Raw genomic sequence first — 22,360 nt, forward strand, 5'->3', positions numbered from 1 at the left:
GAAGTTGAGATGGAGTGAAAACTCTAGTTGATGCTAACCCTAGACGGGACTTGGGCACTAATTTCACTATGCAGAATTTTGGACCCTTGGCACTAACATGTGGTTATCGGTTTATAGTACAATGTCAACCACTACAAGTTGTACCCATTGATCATTTCCCACATGAGGTGTCCTTAACTTATCCTTGCAGTAACAATCATATTCTTTATTCCTCGTACTACCGATCATTGGGGCTAACTCATAGAACATAGCTCTTAAGCAATGATAAGCAATAGTCCCTTGGGTTCGTACTATTGTACGACCATCCTAGATGATCTGTCGCGCTATAACTCTTTGCATATTCTAACATTGTATCTTCATACATCGCCAAACTTGTTTTATATGTTGTAGCTGCATATATCTCCAATACATTTCCTCATCATGTTCCATAAAACATCCATAATAAGCAATACTAGTTCAAAATGATTAAAGAACACTAAAAACTACTTAAAACCATAAATTAATAAATGGTCACTGATTAGATGTTATAGGCCATTCAATCACTTAATTTCTTATCGATTATGGGGGATAAGTGCAATATAATAACCTACAAAACGACCGGTTATCATATATGCATCAGTGACATAAAGAAAATCAGAATAATGTTTAACACTCCATTCAAGAGCACTACCCGACCTCTCAAGCTAACATACTATTTCCCTAACATTGGTTCGCTCGTTGAAAGCCTTTTATGCTTAGCTCCCATTGGTCATTTTATGACTGAAATTTAGGAAGTCTGACCCCATCTTTAATAATGATTATTTGCCATTTATACGCATAAGACATCTTTTCGCAAAATTTACTTTTAATCCAGATGTTATTTCAAAGGCTCTCAAAATAGCCTTCATTACCCACAAATTCTCAATAGTTGCTTCCTCAATTCACAAGGTATCATCCCGATATTGACAGTGAGATACCTTCATACACCCATCTCCCATCACATAACCTTTGAACATGTACATCCTACATGCTGACTTCGTGAGACCCTCAAAACTTTTCACTACCAAGAGAAATAATAAAGTAGCAAGGGGGTCTCCTTGTTTAGGCCTCTTTGTCGAGATTTCCCCTATAGGACAACCAATTACCAAAACTAACAAATTATTTGTACAAATACAAGTCTTCATCCATTTAATCCAAAACCAAACCTTCCCAGCATATAGTCCAAAAAAGTCCAATCCACCAGGTCATAAGTTTAATTAAATTTCACAATTAACATCAAGTAGTTTTTCCCCCACTTCATCCTCCTCGCATCTGAAGGTGAGAAAAACACAAGAAGAGGGTTGATCTGTGTTGGTCTTTTCTGACTTTTCTAAGTGTTTAAGCAGTGGTCAGAGTATGATGAGTTTAGAGTTTGACATAGAGTCTGATATCAATGGATATAATCAAACACAAAGATAAAGAGAGAGATAGAGGGATATATATATATATATATATATATATATATATATATATATATATATATATATATATATATATAGAGAGAGAGAGAGAGAGAGAGAGAGAGAGAGAGGGGACACAAGCAATTATACTGGTTCCTCCGACAATTTAGGAGTAATTCAGTCCCATTGCACTTCCAAGAGATATTCACTATAATCACAACTAATTACAAAATGCTCAAGGACACAACCAATAGACTTGCAATGCTGAAGTACACAATCAAGAGACTTTCAAATGCTCAATCACAAATTGAAAGAAACTTCTAAAAGATTAAAAATGAAGTATTTGTTCTTAGACTTAATATACAATTAGAGGTGTAAACAATTAGGTACATAACTGACTCTTAAACTTAGAATTTCTAAGATACAAACATTGATAAGAAATTAGTAAGTGTTCTATGGACTTTTTGATTTCACATAGTAAGGGCACAGTAAAAATAGCAGAGTCTCTTGTTATTGTTCTTCAAGTCTTCAGCTCCTTATATAGGAAAGAATTTGAGAGTCGTTGAAAAAGTGTCAGCACATTAAGAGTCGAAGAGAAGTTTCAAATCAAGGATGTTTAGCCATTGTCGGATATGGACAATGTCGTTGATTAGACATTTGAAATTCCTTTACTACAACGGGAATTATCCGTTCATTCTCTTTGTTCTTGAAGTTCTTTGTTTATTTTTACACGTGGTCAGAAGAGGACAAATTGTACTATCAGAGTCTTGATTGAGACATCTACAGAAGAGGACAAATATGACGTGTCTTCTGGGTCCCTCATGATTCTATATTCCTCAGAGTCTGATGGTCTTCCAAGTCTGATGCAGATTTTCAACTTCTGAGCGACTTCCTTTCTTCTGATCCAACATATTGACTTCTGATTGACCTTTCTTTAGATCTTTAACCATAGTCTTTTAGTTTCTCTTGTGCTTCTAATGCTCTTATACATGTTCATTCCTTGTTAAATTTTATTTATGATCCTGCACACTTGAACACATATTAAATTATCCAATTGTTCTTCAAAACTTTGTTATCATCAAAACTCTAGAGGATTTATATAACATCAATTTTGTTCCAAAAACTTCATCTATAAATTCATCAACCATCATGAGCCCATCCATCAACTGTCTTCCTTTAAGGACACTGTTGTATTCATTACCAGGGCTGGCCCATAGCCCGTCGAGGCTGGGCGACGACACCGGGCCTCCAACTTTTTGGGGCCCAAATTTTTTTTTTTATATGTAAGCCACGAAAATAATGGTTATATATCTATTAAAAGCAAATTAATTTAATTTGTACAGCTTGCTTTAGTGGCGTGGCCACTTTTTGATGAGTGTGAGGTCATGTGTTCAAGACCCACAAAAGTGTGATTTTTAATATATTTTTTTTTAAATAACTTATTTATTTTTTTGGGGCCCAGATTTTTTTTTTTTTGCATCCCTTATAAAATTAAAACCGGGTCTATGAATTTGTTAAGACGGCCCTGTTCATTACTTTCACTGGTCTTGACGTTAACAACTTTACCAACAACTTATTTAAACATCCCAAAATTGAGATAGATTGAAAAGCACTTAGTTCAAAAGGAGAGTCCATTTCCGGTATTAAGGCCAAAAAATAAAATTTAACCCTCATGGGAGAGCTCCATTGTCATGGAATTGATCAAACATGACTTTCACCTTCCCTTAACTTAATACATGCATAGAAATAACCAGAAATCAATCTTGTAAATGGTTTCTGCCAAAAAATAAATGGATCTCTTGTTTATATTATGAATGGTTCACATTTTTCAAAAAAAAAAAAAAAATTATGAATGGTTCACTAATTCGATGTATTATACACTCACTTAATATTTTTCAGTGTGGTGTTTATTTGGTTGGATCAAGTATCCCTTGTACTAAATCTCGAGTTAGAAGTATAGTAATTGTACTTATTCCGCCTTATATAAAATAATTCGTTAAAAAAATTAGTGTAATCACATTATTTATATAATATGTATTTTTTTTTTGTGGCGATGACATTTGTTTTTGGTGGTGACATTATTTTATATAATCTAAGAATACAATACATGCATTTATATTATAAAGGTACATATAGTGAAATAACATTGTTTTGTTTATATTTGACAATATACTAGAAAAAAGGTTTTTGTGGCTCAAGCATTCATCTTATGTTGCTCTGCAAGATTGTCCTGCTAAATAAATTGAAAAGTCAAAGAAATAAAACTCAAAGTGCAAGTAAAATCATTAGGGTAACAATATTCATTATAAAATGAAAAAAGAATAATAAGTTAAGAAGTAATAGAATCATTTTTAACTAATTACCTGCTAAACACATAAACATTTATTTGTTACGCATATCGGCATTCCAGGTAAAATACATCGATTACTTGCACAATCAAGGGCAGAATTACAAGTAATATCTATAAAATTAAATAATGTTATTAGAAGATGATTAAAATAATTTACACGGTAAAAAATATATTTTAAAATGATGAGAGATTTGGCTTACTATAGGCATCGGTTACAAGGAGACATGGAGAAAAAAAGAGGACCACAATATAAATAAACTCAAGAATTATAGCCATTTTTTCATTTGCATGTAGTAAGTAGAAAATTGTATTATCAATTTATATAATATGTAAAACTCCATGCTCTATTTATTTCAATAAAGTATTGTTTTAGAATGTATAGAATTGTAAGAAACCATTTTTAAAGTTATAACCATTTGTAATCGTCTCTTAAACACATTGATACGTTGTATTTGTCCTTTAACTCATTGAATTGATCACTTAATTTTAGTAAGGATCTCATATAAATATATTATTGGTCATTCAATTTCAATTTCTTTTAATAAATCAAAGAGGTGTCACTATAACACTTGAACCCTAAGTCATCGCCTATATTTTTTATTGTGAAAAATTTTCTCCTAGTAGAGTCAAATAGGCAAATGGTGTGCTTATTGTTATTCTCTTCCATCCATTTTCTTTGAACTTTTCACCTCATCAAATTTCACCATGTTTATATAAGTACTATTTGACGTAGTCGAAAGCAAAAGATAGATAAGTTTGCAAGCAACAAACCTATAAAAATATTAAGGCTTCAGAAATTGAGAAAATTCTTAAAATATTATTGAATGAATAAAAACCGTCTGTCTAACTACAACTGAAGTGTTTAAATACTAAAGAAACTCTAATTGGCCGAAAATTCAAAATAGAAAATAAAATAAATTATTAAAATTAGGCTGAAATAATAATACTAAAGAAACCCTCATACATCAGTTTTCTCCACTTTGAAAAACTCGACTCCGAGTTCTCATTCTAACAAAGAACTTCATCTACATGATATTCATAGATGTTTGCCACATTGACAAATTTAACTCTCCGGCGTTTATCAACAACATTTTTCATCTAACATGTATCCCTCATGGGAGGTAAATCGTTTGATGGCTCACCTTCAATCAACTCTTTGAAATCTCCTAGGTTCTCTATCACTTGTTATGGAATTGAAACTTCCTTCTTCAGAACACTCATCAGCCCTTTGCTCACCACTAGACATAAACATTAAGTTTCCTAAACAGAATTATCAAGTTCCTTTTCATGTTCTGTTATTACCAAGAAACTAGACTTATTTTCTCTTGGGCTTTTATCAAAGTGAAAAACACGAGCCATAGCAATCTTATGTGTACCCCATGTAAACATCATCTCATTATCTCCTCCCTGATAAGTAATATCATTATCTCCTCCGAACTGGGAAGGAGTATAAATTCCGGTTATTAGAGTTGGTAATAACATACCATAAATATGATTTGGAATACTATGAGCGCAAATATTACAATAAACTGAAGGATGATTACTACAATTTTAAAATCTCTAATTCGAAATATTGTTGCCCGTTTTGTTACAACAAAGATTACCCTATGAAATTTGACTATGGTGACATTGGATATTCTTTTTTCCTTCCCACGAAGGCTTTATAATTCCTACAATGGTATCCGGGTGGCCTCTTGTTCATTGAAGGAGAGAGCTCTTTATCAAAATGAGAACTCGAGGTCGAGTTCTTCAGAGGTGGAGGAGACTCATGTAGGAAGGTTTTCTTAGTAATTATATTAGTATTTTTATTTTAAACAAATTTTAGTAATTTTATGTTTTTGTTTCAGTTTGTTATTTTCGGCTCATTAGGGTTTTGTTATTTCCCTATTTAAGCTTAACAGTTGTAGCCTAAGAGGAAACTTTTATTCATTAAATAATATTTTAGAGAGTTTTCGCAATTTCTGATGGATTCTGGAACCCTATTTTCGCATGTTTGTCGCTTGCAAACTTGTTATTTTTCTATCTAGGTTTAGCACTTGCTAATCCTACGCTTCCGACTATGTCATTATATGCGTGTCCGCGCACACAACCTTATTTAATATGTCTAACCCAGGCAACGACGAATCTCTAACCTAGTGTATGTGTGTGTGTGTCTATATATATATATGTCTGTTTTTTCTCTTTATCATTTAAAAAGTGTAACAGATTAGATTAGTATATTTATACTTGTTGTTTTCTTATCTCAATTATAAACTTAAAAAACTTTTTCTTTAATAAAAATTGTTGTTGGTGTCATTAAAAAAAAGAATTTAGATTATATATATTTTTTATATTGTTAGTGTCATTAGAATAAATAATCATGGTTAGTTTGATTTGTTATAACTTGAAAGCAACAAACATTTATATTTTTAGTATTAATAAAATCAAAATGTCATAAAAAAATATCGTTCATAATTTTCAAACGTTAACGCAATTAAAAGAGCGGAAAGACGGACACGTGAGTGTCCGTCTTTTCGCTAATAATAATAAAGAAATCCTCCAACATCGCTATTTTTCTTTTGTTATTTTGTATTTTTTCTTGAAGGGCTTTATTTTGTATTTGTTTTTTAAGAAGGCGTTATTTTGAATTGAATGATTTATATGCATGTATAACAATATATGATCAAATTTGTTAAAAAAAAATAAAAACAATATATAATCACAGTTTTTTCACTTGATCACAGTATATAATCACAGTATTTGACCTTCAATTAGTTTTTTCTTACGTTGTGAAGGATTCTCTAATTTTGATCAATTTTGATAGTATTTCCATTTTTTCGCACAATCATAATTATTTTGTGTCTATTAGTTAGTATATTCTTTTTGAATATTGGTTTAGGTCTTTTTTATTTTTGTCTATGTGTTGATTATTACTGGAATATACCCAAGTTGTATAATCTCTTGTTATTTTAGAGCAAGTTTAACTTTCTCACTGCTAATCTTTTCATGTTTATGTTCCTAAGGAAAACACTCATTGCTACAAGGGTGAACAATGATGTGTACTCCTGACTCCTCTTCTGTTGATGTTCTCTTACCTTGCGGTAAACGGCTATTGGCATTTAATATTGGATGAGTATTTTTATTGAATGTTTGTTCAGTCTTGGTTTGTCCGAATCTTTTCAGATCTCAGGTGCATACGTCAAATGTAGTCTTAATCCGAAGAACTATGTTTTTCAATGGTAAAAGTTATATTGTTCTATTGATGTGCCAAATTTGTTGTCAAATTAGATATTTAGTTGAGGTATTTGTTGATAGTTCTCTCGATTGTGTTTTCCTTTCTTAAAGTGCTTAATGTTGAGGAATGAGCTATGTTCCTAATTTGTGGATCCCTTATTTGCTCCCGTAGAGTGTTAAGTATGGTTATTTTGAATGTTTTGCTACTAGACTAAGAAATGGAAGTAAAAAAGATAAATGCGGAAAGATAATTAAAGAGATAAAATAGCATAAATAAAATGTATGTTGATTGATTGTGTCGTGAAAATTATACTAGATGAGTACTTATTGACAAAACAATTTTTATTAGCAAAAACGACAATGCCTACAATGCCTAGTCTTGCTCGAGTACCACGTTGGTTTTCCCTGGTAGAGAGGATGCGTGGCATCCCACACTCGGCTGACATCTTCCTTTTATCGACATGATCCATTTACAAGGTCCAATATGTGGAGCCTTCCAGAAAATGTAATTTCTTGATCATCACTCTTTGTGCATAGTGGTGCTATAAAGAGAGAGTAAGGGTTTAATGTCTAATTGTCTAGTTCTATTAAGTTTTAACTAGGTCTGATGTCTTCAGGACCCCATATTCTTAGTAGATTCAAAAAGAAATGGACTAACCTTTGTTAGTAGGTAATAATGCTTGACTAACCTTCCATCGAGTGAAATAAATCTCATCAAACCTCAAATCGCCTATGTTGCAATTTTGGCCAAGAGGATAATTATTTATAGACATATATTAAATTTGATTTTATGATACATTTATTTATTTTCTCAAAAACATCTTCACTTTAATTTTAGTATAAATATATGGTCAGCTCAATTGTATATTATTTCTACAACTAATTTTGCAATTGTTTAAAAACTATTATGGTTCTTTGGGTATGTTTCCCTTTTGTCCATCATGTAAAGCTAAAAAAGAAATACAAATATTAATGAAAAGCTGATAAAAAAATGGAAATAATTAACTATGATTGCTAACAACATTTTTATATGAGATGCTTACTAAGATAAACTAAACACTTCGGTGAGAGAAAGGGAAAAACACAACCTATTGAGATAAACTAAAATTATTATTAAATATCTCGTATGTAAAAATACGAAATATTTAATAATTAATTTTAATTTTACATAAGGGTTTCTTGTAACATTTATTTTTTTATATATTTTTATATTTGAAGATGAGTATGAGGGTTTTTTCACTATAAAAGAAGTAAAAAAATAATTTGTTGTATTGCATGCAAATGAAGGAACATATGACTAAACTTTTGAAGTTTATTTATGCTATGATTATCTTTCTTTCACTATTTATTGTTGTAATCAAGGCCAATGGTAAGGCCCTTTCCTCATCTTTTTCAATTTCATTTTTTCCTTTATACACAATATCTTATAACATTTTAATAACATTATTTTTATTCTTGTTTCATACCACAGCATATCGTGAATGCAATAGTGACGGTGATTGTCCAAATTATAATTGTCGTGTTAAGGAAGTTGGAATGTGCTATTTTACTAAATGTTACTGTATTCGACTCTAATTTTTTTTTTTTTAAGAAACAAACTACACATTCTCTCTAAGTTCTCTTTCTTCACTCAATCAAGAGGAGTGATTTTGGAACATTTTTATCCTAAAATTTCTCCTATATGTATCTTTGTTCCTTTCTTTTAATGTAAATAAGTGGTATCTACATAAATCATGTTTTTTCTGAACTTTTTTTTTTTTGTTGTCATCTGAGTACATTGTTCTGTTGTTGATCATCTTGATGCGGTGTTATATAATTTATCGTCTTGTTGTTGTGTTTGTTGATTTATATATTGAAAAATAAGCTTCGATCAATTCTTTAATAGCATCCACACCTAAGCACATTCCATCTTCATTAATTGAAAAAAATTGATTTTTTTTCCTTAACATTGATCATTAATAGTTAAGTACCCAACCCAAACACTTCTTTTTTCCACTGCCTTAGCTTTCCCTTCAAGAGTTTCAGCTTTTCCTTTAAACCATCTAAAAAAAACTCTATTTATTTGCATGGCTTAAATGATATTTGTACAACTATTTTGCGACAACTTTTTGACAACTTTCTCTCTCATACTCACATGATGTTCTTTTCCTCTCTCTTCCTTTTTCTCTCTTCATTGATTTTGACCAATAAGAAAAGAGAAACATAAGGTTGTCATGAAATTGATGTACATATATCACTACTCATTTTTACCAGCCTAAGCCTGACATTTTAAATTTAAAAGGCTTTTAGCTTAGCTCAAGTTGTAGGGACATCGCATATTATATGCAGGGGTCCGAGTTCGAGCTCCAACTTATACACCTTAAAAAAGGTGAATTTCACCACCGGGATACTTGACCAAAAAAAGACTAAATAGACCGACCATTTTGCTAAATAGACTAAGCAAGGCTAGGTTATTTTTAGCAGGTACATTGAATGGTTCCACAGCTGAATGCAATCAAGATTTTCTATTAGTTCTCTCATTTTCATTATCATTCTTTGATTCCTCAACACCATATCTACTTAGGGATTAGTAGTAACAGGTTCTCCAGCAATGCTATTGTCAACATTAATGTTACAAAAAACAAGCTAATAGTTTTTTTTTCTTTCTTGCATTAACCACTAGAAGATACAATTGACAAAAGAAAGAAAAACAATATATTATCCATTCTTTATAGTTCAATTTCCACAACAATACATGAATGATCCATCATTTCGGGTTAACCACCATCACCCTTACAACAGCCTCCATTTAGGCATGCATAAACTTGAGCAAACAAACGAGGGATGGTGTGAACGGTGGAGGAAAACACCAGCACTACTTGAATGAAAGCTTCCATACTTCACGCACATTAGACGAACCATCTGTGATTTCGGCAACCATGTTACTAGTCAAGATGCCTGCACATAGAAAGCACTGTTATGACATGACACTAGCATATACTAAAGTACTAAATGGTAGGGAAGAGAAATAGATCACTGTAATAATGTCACCATTCTCAAGTACAGCTTTCTTAAAGTCGCAAATGGAATGTGCAACATCGATATATTTAAAAACAAAAAATTAGAAAAAAAATGCGAAGCCGACAATGCCATCAGCCATGTACGACTTCCATAAGAAAAAATTGAAGTCACATACATACTTACTTAACCCATTTTGATTTAAAAAATGCAACTTCGCCTAGATTGATAAATAATACGGTCAAACAATGGTAGTGCGGTAGAAATATCTAATAATATCCTGTGAGGATTACATCATACCTTTGATAGTTAAAACTGTATAATGAGACCAAAAAAAATTTCACAATGTTTGCCCAGCATAACTACATGGATCTGTGATTTAGCTTCCAAATGTGTTTTTCGTATATCAGTGTATGTGCATGGCAGAGTACGAAACCAATCAAAGTTGTTAATCGCGTGGAAAATAGTGTTATGGTGAATTTCTGCTATGCTACAATGCTATAGCCGCTATTTGACAATACTCTGTACTAAATTGTGAAATGCACAACAATATTGGTCGGTTAAAACTCTACAATACTTTAGTGCTATAACAGTTACTTGACAACACTTACTAAATTGCGTAACGCGTAACAATAGTGGTTTGTTAAAATTCTGCAATACTATAGTGCTATAGCTACTATTTGACAACACTGAAATCAATAGATTGAAGTATCACTATAACTATTGCAAATTGTTCCCGTATCAAAGGCAATACTTCATTTTTATGATGCAGCTACCAAACACATAACGTACAAAGATTCAAAATTATAATCCTATTGCATATATCAATACTATCTCACCATCTTTTTCCACCACAGACAGAAATCTCCGAGTTCCTCCGCCCACTCCAAAGTAATACTTCTTTGCAGCCATGTACACAACTCCTTGAGGACGTAGCAAGCACTGTGCATCAAACAGTTCAATATGTAAGAAAACCAATATTAATACATACAACATAAATATACTCTACACACATTGCAAATTTGCAATGACTGGCTCAATAATCAAAACATACCTTCTTGATTAGATTGTAGAGATTTTGAAGACTGTTGATTGAGTAAACTGTCTCCGCCATGAGAATAAAATCATAACCAAAACCTTCATTGTGTTTCGCATCTGTACCGACATGAGGGAGCAGTTTATCGACTTCACTCCAGTCACCAGCAAAAAAGCGAACTTCTGCCTTGTCATTTGTCAAGCGAGACGGCGATGGTTGCGATCCTCCAGAAACATTGGCATTTACATTGGGAATTGTGAGACATCGTAGGACCTCGGCATTGAAATCTTGAAAATGAACAACAGCCGCCCCCTAATCAACCATAGTAAACACATCATTACATTTTTCAAATTTAATTGAAGATACCAAAGCAAAGCGAATGAACCATAGTTTCACCTCAAGCAAAGCATAGATTCCTGGAAGTCCATGACCGCATCCCACCTGTATCAAATATTTGAAACTAAATTATATTGTGATAGAAGAATAAACTATTTCTATAACAAATGATGAAATAAAGTCAAATTATTACCATATAAACTAGTATAAGCTATTCTAGAGAGCTAACGAAGATCAACTAAAAACCTTAGCTTAGAGTATATCCTCTTATTCAATTGTATATCAAATGACACAAGCTTTTCTAAGCGAGTTTGTGTTAGTCTACTAAGCAAGTAATAGACAGTTTTATATCAAACAGATAATGAATACAGTAGATCACAGAATCACCTGAAGAAAGTGATGCCCACCTCTAATACTTGTTTCCCACGAAATGAAATAAGCTCACTTTTGATATCTGAACGAAGGGCTTTAATTAGATCATTTGAACCTTCCCACAGCTTCAGTCCTCCTAAATGAAAGGAAATCAAAGTTGCAACTGATTTAGTAGTCATCAACTACGTAGCATCGGTACCATAGAGTAGACTAAAGGTGTGTTAATGTAATGGTGTTGTTATCAGAATACGTGTCTATGCTGGTACTTCATATGTCATCAACAATATTGAAATGAATGAGTAAACAAACAAATACAAATCTATGTAGAACTGACATTTCGTACTAAAGACATGTTATTAGATTCAATTGCTTCCACTTTCTAAAATTACTATCGGTGTCTACAAATATGTACCATTGTTTTGTTCTGAGTTTGTGTTTGTTTCATATTCAGTGTGTTTGCTTCATAGATAGAAATGAGTAGCAAAATATATCATCACCTTCGTATTTCCCAGGAACTAAATCAAAGTTGGATAAACCAAAAACTTGTTGAGTATTCACCCGTCCCTGCAAGAATGTGATAAAACTAAGCTATTAATCAATTCAGTCTTTAAAATTGTTCTAAAATTAGGTATTTAAACTAATAAGTAATAATAATTCCCATTATATTATAGAAGAGTAAACAACTATTTTAGGTCTTGAAATTTGGGATCCCACATATATGGAATATCAAATTGCTCCCCAAAATTGTTTAGCATCTATCAAAAAGCTATCTCCGTCAGGTAGTTCTGTTAGAAGTGATGATATGTCATGTTAAATGACATTGTGGCTTGTCCATGTGGATGCCACGTCACACATATCCCTAAACACAAGTTTCATACCGATTAAAACTTAAATTTTTATGCGTATTGGACTTCCATCATCAGAACCCAAAACCAATTAGCAATAATGAGAAGTCTACTCATAAAAATTTAAGTTTTTAACCAGTATGAAACTTGTGTTTAGAATTTCGTGTGGCATGGCATCGACGGGTTCCACGTGACATCACGCCTACAGTTAAAGAGTCTCACATTGGATAAGAGATGGTCTGACAATGTTTATTAGTGGGGGCAATCCTCACCTCACAAGCAGGTTTTGTGGGGTTGTGCAAGGCCCAACCACGATTTCGAAGATGGTATATCATTGCCTCCACCAAGATTGTTGGGCCACCTGCTATCAGGTTTCCGTTGTTGGGCCACCCACCATTTATGCCCACGCTCTAGACAATGTGTTTGTAAGTGGAGGAAAACCTCACCTCACAAGCCAGTTTTGTGCGGTTGTGTTGGGCCCAACCACGATTTCTAAATTCGACAAGCCATGTTGTCACTTAATGCTACACATCAGCATCTCTAAAAAGATACTTGAAAAATTTAACATTTTGACTTACACTTACAATTTCAGAACTCAAAATGGTGGTTTACTCTATTCTAGTATCATGAGAATAAGAATTTGAAAAACAAAAAGAAACAAACTTTACCTTAAACAAAGTAACCCCATCAAAATTGACTTCCTCAGCATTATGTTTAACAAATAAAGGGACCTAATTTCAACAATCCAACCAAAAAAAAATCAACCATATTTCAAAAACAACATAATTTCAATTCAAACAATCATTAACAATAAAAAAAAAAAAAAAGATTATACAAGAAATTACCTCTGATTCAGAAACAAGAACTTCAACACAAGGAGGTGGAGGTATATCATTAACATTTTGTGAAACATCATCAAATATTCCGAAACCAGAACCTACGGAAGAGGAAAATAATTGAAATGTTTCGAAATTTGGTTTCTCTGCATTTTTCTGCGAAAACAAAATTTAAAACAATCAATTGATAAGAGAAAATTTAAGAAGAAAATTTAAAAATTGTAATTAACAAAAAAAAAAAAAACCTTAGAATCACATTCTGAGTTTGTAGCCGCCATTTTTCTTCTTCTTCGGATTCCTCGAACTATGTTTTTTTTTTTCTTCTTCTTTTATTTTGGTTCTATTATGTAACAGTTTTTGTTTTCTCGTTTGTTTTTATGATTTTGGGTTTTGAAATGTTTTGTTTACTTATTGCACTCGAATGTTTACTTATCACACTCCATACAATTTTTAGAAAAAATAATTCCCAACTTTTTATTGAAAAAGTTCAACAATTGTAGATATGTAATAGGAAAGTAGAAATTTATTTGGATTTTTAAAAGTTTTTTTTTTTTGACAAAATTTGGATTTTTAAAAGTTAATTATTTGTTCACTTGAAGTTATTATTAGGTGAAGCATCAAATAATTTTGAAATTTTATGAAAATTGAAAGTGTTTATCTACTTAATAAGAATTTTTAATTCAACGGTTTGATTGACAAAACCTAATATTTATAATGAGTTATTAAGAAGAAGAATTTTAGACCATCTCCGATGAAAGCTTCTTTGCCTAGTAGCATGTGATGCTTAATAACTACCTCCATTGAAGAATGATTACAAATCATGCTTAATTGAAAATAAGTGTGATAGAGAATGTTTATGCAAGCATACTTTATCTCCTATAACGTGTGGGTCCCACAAATATATTTTTTAAAAAACAACTTACGATTATTGATAGAAAAAATAAAAATTATTATTGAAATGTAATGATGTGTAGTTATTGATAGGACTCACTTAGTAAATTTTTAGAAGTGTTGTATTGGTGGGCTTCAAAGGTTTTTAAAAATTGATATTTATAGATTATAAATTGGTGACTTGTACACATGCAATTCATTTAAGGTTTAAATGTGTCATTGGTCCCTGCACTTTCATCAAATTTTGGTATTGGTCCATGCACTTTTTTTTGTTTGGCATTGATCCCTGCACTTTGTAAAAATATTGGTATTGGTCACTCTGTTAAACTTTCTGTTAAAAAAAAACACAAAACTAAGGGAGTGTCACGTGGCCCAATCATTTCATGCCATGTGGCACCAATATATATATTTTTACAAAGTGCAGGGATCAATATCAATATTTTTACAAAGTACAGAGACCAATTCCAAACAAAAAAAAATGTAGGGACTAATGCCAAAATCTGATGAAAGTGCTGAGACTAAAGATATATTTAACCCTTCATTTAAAAACTCATTTTACGAGTTCTTCATTGGAGAAACTCTTATATGTGTGTACACAAACACACGTGCGCTCAAGAAATAAAAGGGTTTGTGTTACATCAATGGAAGTTGAATCAAAAACAATGAATTTAACTTTTAGATTATGTTTGATCTGCTAAATAGTAAGTGTGTTGAATATAACAACACATCACAAGGATGTACCATCTAATAAGATGATGTATTCTTTACATCAAGTGCTAATAATCCTTACAACTGGTTGCACACTCCTTAGGGGTGCTATCAAATAGAGTGAATAAGTGAGGTGATCATACTTGAGAAGAAAACCCTTATTTACTATGTGGCTCCAACGTCATACGCTCCTTATTGTTTCTATTCTTTATGTTGAATTTGTATCGAATAAAATCAAGTTTCTATCGGAAACAGAATTCGAGATAAGCAACCACACTAATTATATCTGAATGTGTTCATGATACTAGGAACGGTGGAACATGTTAGTGTTTATTTCAAAGGTGATTTAGTTTATATGGATGGCGTTGGAGGTGAACCTCATATAGATTCATTGTTAGAACTTTTTATTAGGCCAATTTAGTGCTTTTGAGGTGGACTTTCCTACTTGCTAATCCTGAAAATAATTTGATTGGGCGTTTTGAAACTCATACTATTAGATTAATTAGAGTTTATAATATAATTTCAATAACTAAAATTTTACTTGGATATACATCTAATCATACATTTTTTTTGGTCAAGAATCTAATCATACTTTTTATTGAAAGCCACTGTGAACTTGTATAACACATTTTAATTATTTAAACTTGCAAAACACATTTTAATCTCATATAAGACTTCAAAGGATTTTTCACTTTGTATACACAATTTTTCATCCATTTGTGTTGGTCATGAGGGTCTCCGAGAAATCATCACAATGACCTTCAAGTAACCACATAGGTTGATACCAAATGTGAAATCCAAAAACTTCAAGGTATTATGTATATGTTCATCTATTCATTTGGATATGCTCAAATGAAAGAGTTTCAATACAAGGAGTTAATCTTCTTTAGTTAAGTCATTGAACTTGATACCATTGTTTGATGATGAGTAGGTTGATGATCATCACATTGATCCTACAGAAACAACACAAGTGAATTGAAAATCACATTCTTACCTAAACCAAGAAATTAGATATTTAAATCTCCACTCGACATTCATTTTCCATCTAATGTGAAACTCTTACTCTTACTTCATCCACCTACAAACACTTTGTAACATAAGTGTATTAAAGACCATCAATCAAATAATATTAGAGGAATCCATTACTGTAGGTCTGATGTCTCTAGTTAAAACTCGTAAATATATTGTCAAATGTGTTTCAAATCTCAAAAAACCCGTAATTAGAGAAATGATAGTAATACTTTTCTTATAATATTCTATCTAACACTCACTTTTTATATTGGATGAAACCTATGTAAGTTTCACCATTTTATATGTGATCAATTTTCAAAGTGTAGTACTCATATGAACTTCACCTTATAAGAGAGTGAGTGTTAGTAAAAGAGTGTACATAACACTCACTATCGTCATTATTTAAACTTGTAAAATACAATTCCATCTCATATAAGACTTGAAAGAATTTAATCAAGTTGCTTGGGCTCCAGTGGCAAGGAGCTCCTTCCAAGGACGTATCCGAGGAATACCGGGTTCGATTCCCAGGGGAAACAACGCTTGGCCAGTGCGCATGTCTCTACGCACGAGCCGGACTAGTCGTCCATCTTTGATGGATCGAAAACCGGTGCAAAAGCCAAAAAAAAAAAAAAAAGACTTGAAAGAATTTTCACTTTGTATATATAACTTTTCATCCGTTTGTGTTGTCATGATGGTCTCCAAGAAATAATGGTAATGACCTTTAAGCAACCACCCAAGTAGATACCAAATGTTAAATCTAAAACTAGGCATTATGTATGTGTTCATCCATTCATTTGGGTATGCTCCCCTTCAATCAATGGAAGAGTTTCAATACACGGAGTCGGTCTTCTTTAGTTAAGTCATCGACCTTAATGCCACTATTGAATGATTAGTAGGCATCACATTGACCTTACCGAAACAACACAAGTGAGTTGAAAATCACATCCTTACCTATGCCAAAAAATTAGATATTTGAATCTTCACACTTATATAGTACTCGACATTCACTTTTCATCAAATGTAAAACTCTTACCCCTGCTTCATTCACATACCAACACTTTGTAGCATAAGCGTATTAAAGACCATCCATCAAATATTAATATAAAGAATTCTCTAAGCATGCATATAACATAAAATAAAATAAAAAAACATGTACGAAAAGTACAAAAGAAATAGATAAATTATCCATGTGAGTATAACTCAACTAATAGAGACATTGTATTATATATGTAAGGTCGGAGTTCGAATCCTGATTCCTCACTTATTCATCTTAAATGTGAAATTTTAATCACTAAACTACTTAACAAAGAAAAAACAAGTATAATGGATCTAGAAGCATATCATCTAAAGGTGGATTACGATTCAGTTTACTAGATTTTATGTTGCAAGTTGCAAGACAATTAATGTCGGCTTAGCTTTTTGATTACTTGGACAAGTAGTGTATTATTCATCCACGATCATACACATTCAAACATGTCCCTTAAGCTCCCATCGTGCATGACAGAAATCCAGCTAGAAAAGTAGTTTGGACTTGACAAAAATTCCAGCTAGGAAAGTGGTTTGGATTTGACAAACATCACTCATTGTCAAATGGATTCTTCTTGGAAAACTTTACTTATTAATTCCACTTCAACTCAGATTGTCATGTGATATAACACCTATAGGCAAAACACACATCACACACCACATATTCCATCCATATAAAAATGAAACATGTCTCTAAATTTTATTGATAGATGTTAAAAGAGTTACGTTTGCACACAAATTCGACAATAAATTTTGGAAATGATTTAGAATCTTAATGCAATTTAAATATATATTATTTATTTTTATAGTAAATGTTTAAACTAAAATTAAATGAAATGTCACAACTCATTAATCATCCAATAAAGTAAATAACTACGATTTTAAATTAGAGATAAAAAAATAGGTTGAACTAAACGAGTCGAGTCGACTCATTTAACAATATTTTATAGGTGGATTAAGTTGAAATTTGAACTCAGACTAGTCAAGTTGAAGTTTAAATTTTGTCAAAAAAGAAGAAGTTGAAGTTTAAAAAAAATAATTTTCCCTACTGTGAGTTTATTTTATTGGTGGATTTGTTTTGTTCGAAAAATTTAGACTATTTTGATATTATATCGAATTTAATTCAAGTTATACTATTTTGAAATTATTGTTGGTTTACTTTCGTCATATTGTTTTTAATTATATATTAGGGCAAAAACAATGTCATGTTTGGTTTGGTTATTTTGGTAGCTAGTGTGGATGTATGTTTATGTTATAGGTCATTTATTTTAGAAAAACTTTAAGATGATTGAATATTGATGTTATTATTTTTATTAGATGAGAATGACAAAAAAAAAATGTATTCATAGAATTTTAAATTGTTTTCTGATAGTGTTTTCAGCTAGCAGTGTTTTCAAATATACAGTTCTCTAGCAGGTTTTCTGAGAAAATTAAAAATGATATTAAATTTCAATTTTCTACTAAACTCATAATTAACATGTTATTATTCTAGCTATTAGTGTTTTCTGCTATGTTTATAATTTGAAAAATGCTAACAAGTGCCTTTAGGTTATTTGATAAGAAGTTTAAAGTGTAAATTTTATTTTGGAAGTTGTATATTCAACACATTGAAAAGTTGGAAAGCCGTCGTATCGAACCCGTTTTGGGGGATCCTTCTCCAAATGCTGAATGAATGTCTTCTATTGTAAGGCCCGCGGTTTCCTTAGACGGCTTTTGTTGACTGTGTACGTTTTTGTTTGCTTTTTCCTTTATGTTTTGAGGGTTTTGGCCTAGTCCACCCTCTTGTATATCCCCCCCCCCGCCCCACGCGGTTTAATAAAATTTATTTGAATTTGATGGTAAAGGATGAAATTTCTTCGAGGCGTCAACCTAGTTGAGATGTCGTTGCTTTCTTTTGATGCATGTCCTTACTCCTGACTTAGAAAAAAATACATTAAAAAGTTAAAAAATAATTTTTTCAATATAAAATTTATCAATTGTACTGTTTCCGTTTTTAAATCTTTTATAAAAGAGCACCTGTTAACAAGACCGTATGATTTTCCATCAAAAAAGTTACTCTATATAACATGTACCATGCATGTCCATAGCAACATAACTCAAAGTGTAGTACTAGAAAGCTAAGTATGAGTGAACTATGGGCACAACTAGGCTCTATACTAGCCACCATAATGTTCATGTATGCCATAATTGAACGTTTTTTACCATCTTCATTTCGTGATAGTCTTCAAATCTATTCACAAAAAGTAATAACCCTTTTTTACCCTTACATTCAAATCACTTTCCATGAATTCTCAGGTGAAAGACTCAAAAGAAGTGAAGCATACACTTTCATACAAACCTACCTAAGTGAAAACTCATCCCAACTAGCCAAAAGACTCAAAGCAGAAGTCATAAAAGATAGTCAAAACCCATTGGTTCTTAGCATTGATGATGATGAAGAAGTCACCGATGAATTTCAAGGTGTTAAGCTTTGGTGGGCTGCAATCAAAATTGAAACTTCATCACATGGTTTTTCTTCCTTCTCTAATTATAAGAGATACTATAAACTCACTTTTCATAAAAAGCATAGAGATTTGATTACAATTTCTTACATCAAGCATGTTTTGAAAGAAGGGAAAGAAATTGCGATGAGAAATCGGCAAAGGAAGCTTTATACGAATAATCCAAGTAGTGGTTGGTATGGTTACAAACAATCAAAATGGAGTCACATTGTTTTTGAACATCCTGCGACTTTTGAGACACTTGCCTTGGAAAAGAAGAAAAAAGATGAAGTTATTAAAGATCTTTTGAAGTTTAGAAATGGTAAGGACTATTATGCAAAAATCGGTAAGGCTTGGAAACGCGGTTATTTACTTTATGGTCCTCCAGGAACAGGTAAATCTACTATGATAGCCGCTATGGCGAATTTCATGAACTATGATGTTTATGATCTTGAATTAACCGCGGTTAAGGATAATACCGAGTTAAGAAAGTTGTTAATTGAGACTTCTAGTAAAGCTATTATAGTTGTTGAAGATATTGATTGTTCACTTGATTTTACTAGCCAAAGGAAGATTAACAAAAATGAAAAAAATGATGAAGAAGACTCATTCATGGAACAAAAAGATTATTATCATAGGAAAAAAGAGGAAGAAGAAAATAACAGTAAAAATAGTAAGGTAACTTTATCTGGTTTATTGAATTTTATTGATGGAATTTGGTCCGCGTGTGGAGGGGAGAGGATTATAATTTTCACGACGAATTTTGTGGAGAAACTTGATCCAGCTCTTATTAGGACAGGAAGGATGGATAAACACGTTGAGTTATCTTATTGTTGTTTTGAAGCTTTTAAGGTTCTTGTTAAGAATTATTTGGATATTGAGTCACATTATTTGTTTGATGAAATTGGTGATTTGTTGGAAGTTATTAATATGACACCTGCTGATGTTGCTGAGAATTTGATGCCTAAGTCTGTGAATGAAGATGTCGAGACTAGTTTGAAGAATTTGATTCAAGCACTTGAGAGGAAGAAGGTGGAAGAACAAGAAGTAGAAGAAGACAAGGAAGATAGTGTAGGAATTGTGGAAGATGTGAAGGAAAATGGTTACATTGTGAGTGTGAAAAATAATATGCTTTTGTGATGGAGATATATTGTTACAATGTGGTTGAAACATCTATTTAGTAACATTATTAGGAGTTGAAATGTGTATTTGTTTCTTTTGATAGGTAGTTTATTGTGTTTGTAGATCTAAATGTTCTCATATAGCTCAATTTGTTGTGAAATCATCTATTATTCAAATATGTTATATTAATTTGGATGTTAAAAAGTAAGATATGTGTCATTCTCATAAAGGAAATGTTTGATGTACATTCATATATTTTGAGAGGGAAAGCAGTGAGAGATGATGATGTGAGATGTTGTAATGTGATAGAAAGAGAGATAGAGATACAATAATGCGCTGAATATAGATATAGGAGAATTTGAAGTGTTTATGGTTGTTCTCATAGGCATCTCGAACTACCTAAAATACTCCCATCAGAAATTAATTACCGTTTGCTAGGAATCGGTATTTAATTTGCGTTTCCAGGAACGGCAGTTAATTATCATTGCCAAGAACAACAATTAAGTGTGAGTTACAAATAAAAACGCTGCACAAAGTTAGAAACTCAATGTTATGTGTTTTGGGAATTTTTTTTTAGGTAATTACATAGTAACATTCATTAATTCACCATTTACATTAAACCAAAATAAAAATAAAATGCAACATTTAGTTTCTGAAACCCCTCCGCCTTCTTGGAACTTGATACTGAGTGGTAGACAATGTCTCATCCACAAGAAGTGGGGAAAAAATTGAAGAATGAATTGGATTCCAAAATCAATTCAGATGCGATGTTGGGCGTTGCAACTCACTTATCTTGTTGTTGTGTGTGATGCATCAGAGTTCACGTTCAAAAACAGTCAAGCCTTATCCTACTAAATGGGGTCGGCTCGGAGTTCACCTTTGCATCCCTACAGTACAAAAATAAAAATTAAATAAAGAAAAATTAGAAAAATACTTGAATTTGACTAAAATAATATTACTTCTCCCACCCAAATTCTACCGGCAACGTGATGCAAGATATTGGACAGTATTAACTAATCAGAAGGTCCGCCACCAAATCCATAGGTGGCGATGGGCCTTGGTGGTGTGGTGATGGGTGATGTGGTGGCGGTGATGGCGCACAATGCTGGTCGTCATTATAAACCTCGTATTGCTGCTCAAATGCATCTGGTGTAAGTTCAACCATCAACGATATGTTCTTCTGTGAGGTTCATATCCCATCATTGTGCCTACGTTGTCCCTTTTAGAAGGAGCTTCAATGTAGCATTTTCTTTGTGTGCATAGTTGTGTTGTGTCGGCATACAGAGTATAAGCCTACCAACCTCGTTTGATATATCTACATAACAACCAACATAAAAGAATCAATGAAACATCCTTTGACACATTTCATCAAACACTTGGAGCATAAAGTATACATACAATGCACACTGTGTTATTTCATTTCTTAAATTACCTCATTACACTAACGTTTGGATTGACTTATTTTGAGCTTATGTGGGCTTATCTACTCCCATAAGCCTTTTTAAAGGTATTTGGGTAAATAAATAAAAATAGCTTATCATAGTTTCATAAGCTGCTTATACGATATTTTATTAAGCCTAAATTTTCAGCTTACCCTCCGGCTTAACAAGAAGCTTATGAATTTATGTAACCTCCTTCGATTCTCTCTGGATCCACTTTTTCAAAACATATATTTTAATTATAATGTTAGTTATCTTTAGCGGTGCATATAACAAAATT

At 32.1% G+C, this 22,360-nt stretch overlaps 2 protein-coding genes and 3 long non-coding RNA genes across 5 annotated transcripts; 2 read left to right on the forward strand and 3 right to left on the reverse strand.

Annotated features, from left to right (window-relative positions):
* Positions 1-3,423: 3,423 nt before the first annotated feature.
* LOC112416456 (uncharacterized) lies at positions 3,424-4,126 on the reverse strand. The gene is made up of 3 exons (XR_003006944.2): positions 3,969-4,126; positions 3,782-3,879; positions 3,424-3,648 (listed from the first exon to the last, which is right to left on the reverse strand). It is a non-coding gene; the product is annotated as an uncharacterized lncRNA (long non-coding RNA).
* A 3,125-nt stretch (positions 4,127-7,251) lies between these two features.
* Positions 7,252-7,803, reverse strand: LOC112416280 (uncharacterized). Its single transcript, XR_003006615.2, has 2 exons — positions 7,640-7,803; positions 7,252-7,523 (listed from the first exon to the last, which is right to left on the reverse strand). It is a non-coding gene; the product is annotated as an uncharacterized lncRNA (long non-coding RNA).
* A 403-nt stretch (positions 7,804-8,206) lies between these two features.
* On the forward strand, positions 8,207-8,728 carry LOC25497475 (uncharacterized). The gene is made up of 2 exons (XR_003006614.2): positions 8,207-8,350; positions 8,453-8,728. It is a non-coding gene; the product is annotated as an uncharacterized lncRNA (long non-coding RNA).
* Positions 8,729-9,540: 812 nt separating this feature from the next.
* LOC25497476 (histidine protein methyltransferase 1 homolog) lies at positions 9,541-13,802 on the reverse strand. Its single transcript, XM_013592060.3, has 9 exons — positions 13,649-13,802; positions 13,413-13,559; positions 13,236-13,298; positions 12,220-12,286; positions 11,758-11,858; positions 11,411-11,455; positions 11,033-11,326; positions 10,818-10,920; positions 9,541-9,918 (listed from the first exon to the last, which is right to left on the reverse strand). The coding sequence occupies exons 1-9, from the start codon at positions 13,679-13,681 to the stop codon at positions 9,836-9,838; spliced, it is 936 nt and encodes a 311-aa protein (XP_013447514.1). The 5' UTR covers positions 13,682-13,802; the 3' UTR covers positions 9,541-9,835.
* Positions 13,803-19,113: 5,311 nt separating this feature from the next.
* On the forward strand, positions 19,114-20,849 carry LOC25497477 (AAA-ATPase ASD, mitochondrial). Its single transcript, XM_024770274.2, has one exon. The coding sequence runs from the start codon at positions 19,163-19,165 to the stop codon at positions 20,657-20,659; it is 1,497 nt and encodes a 498-aa protein (XP_024626042.2). The 5' UTR covers positions 19,114-19,162; the 3' UTR covers positions 20,660-20,849.
* Positions 20,850-22,360: the final 1,511 nt, after the last annotated feature.

This window comes from Medicago truncatula, chromosome 7 (genome assembly GCF_003473485.1).
Source record: "Medicago truncatula cultivar Jemalong A17 chromosome 7, MtrunA17r5.0-ANR, whole genome shotgun sequence".
Taxonomy (NCBI): domain Eukaryota; kingdom Viridiplantae; phylum Streptophyta; class Magnoliopsida; order Fabales; family Fabaceae; genus Medicago; species Medicago truncatula.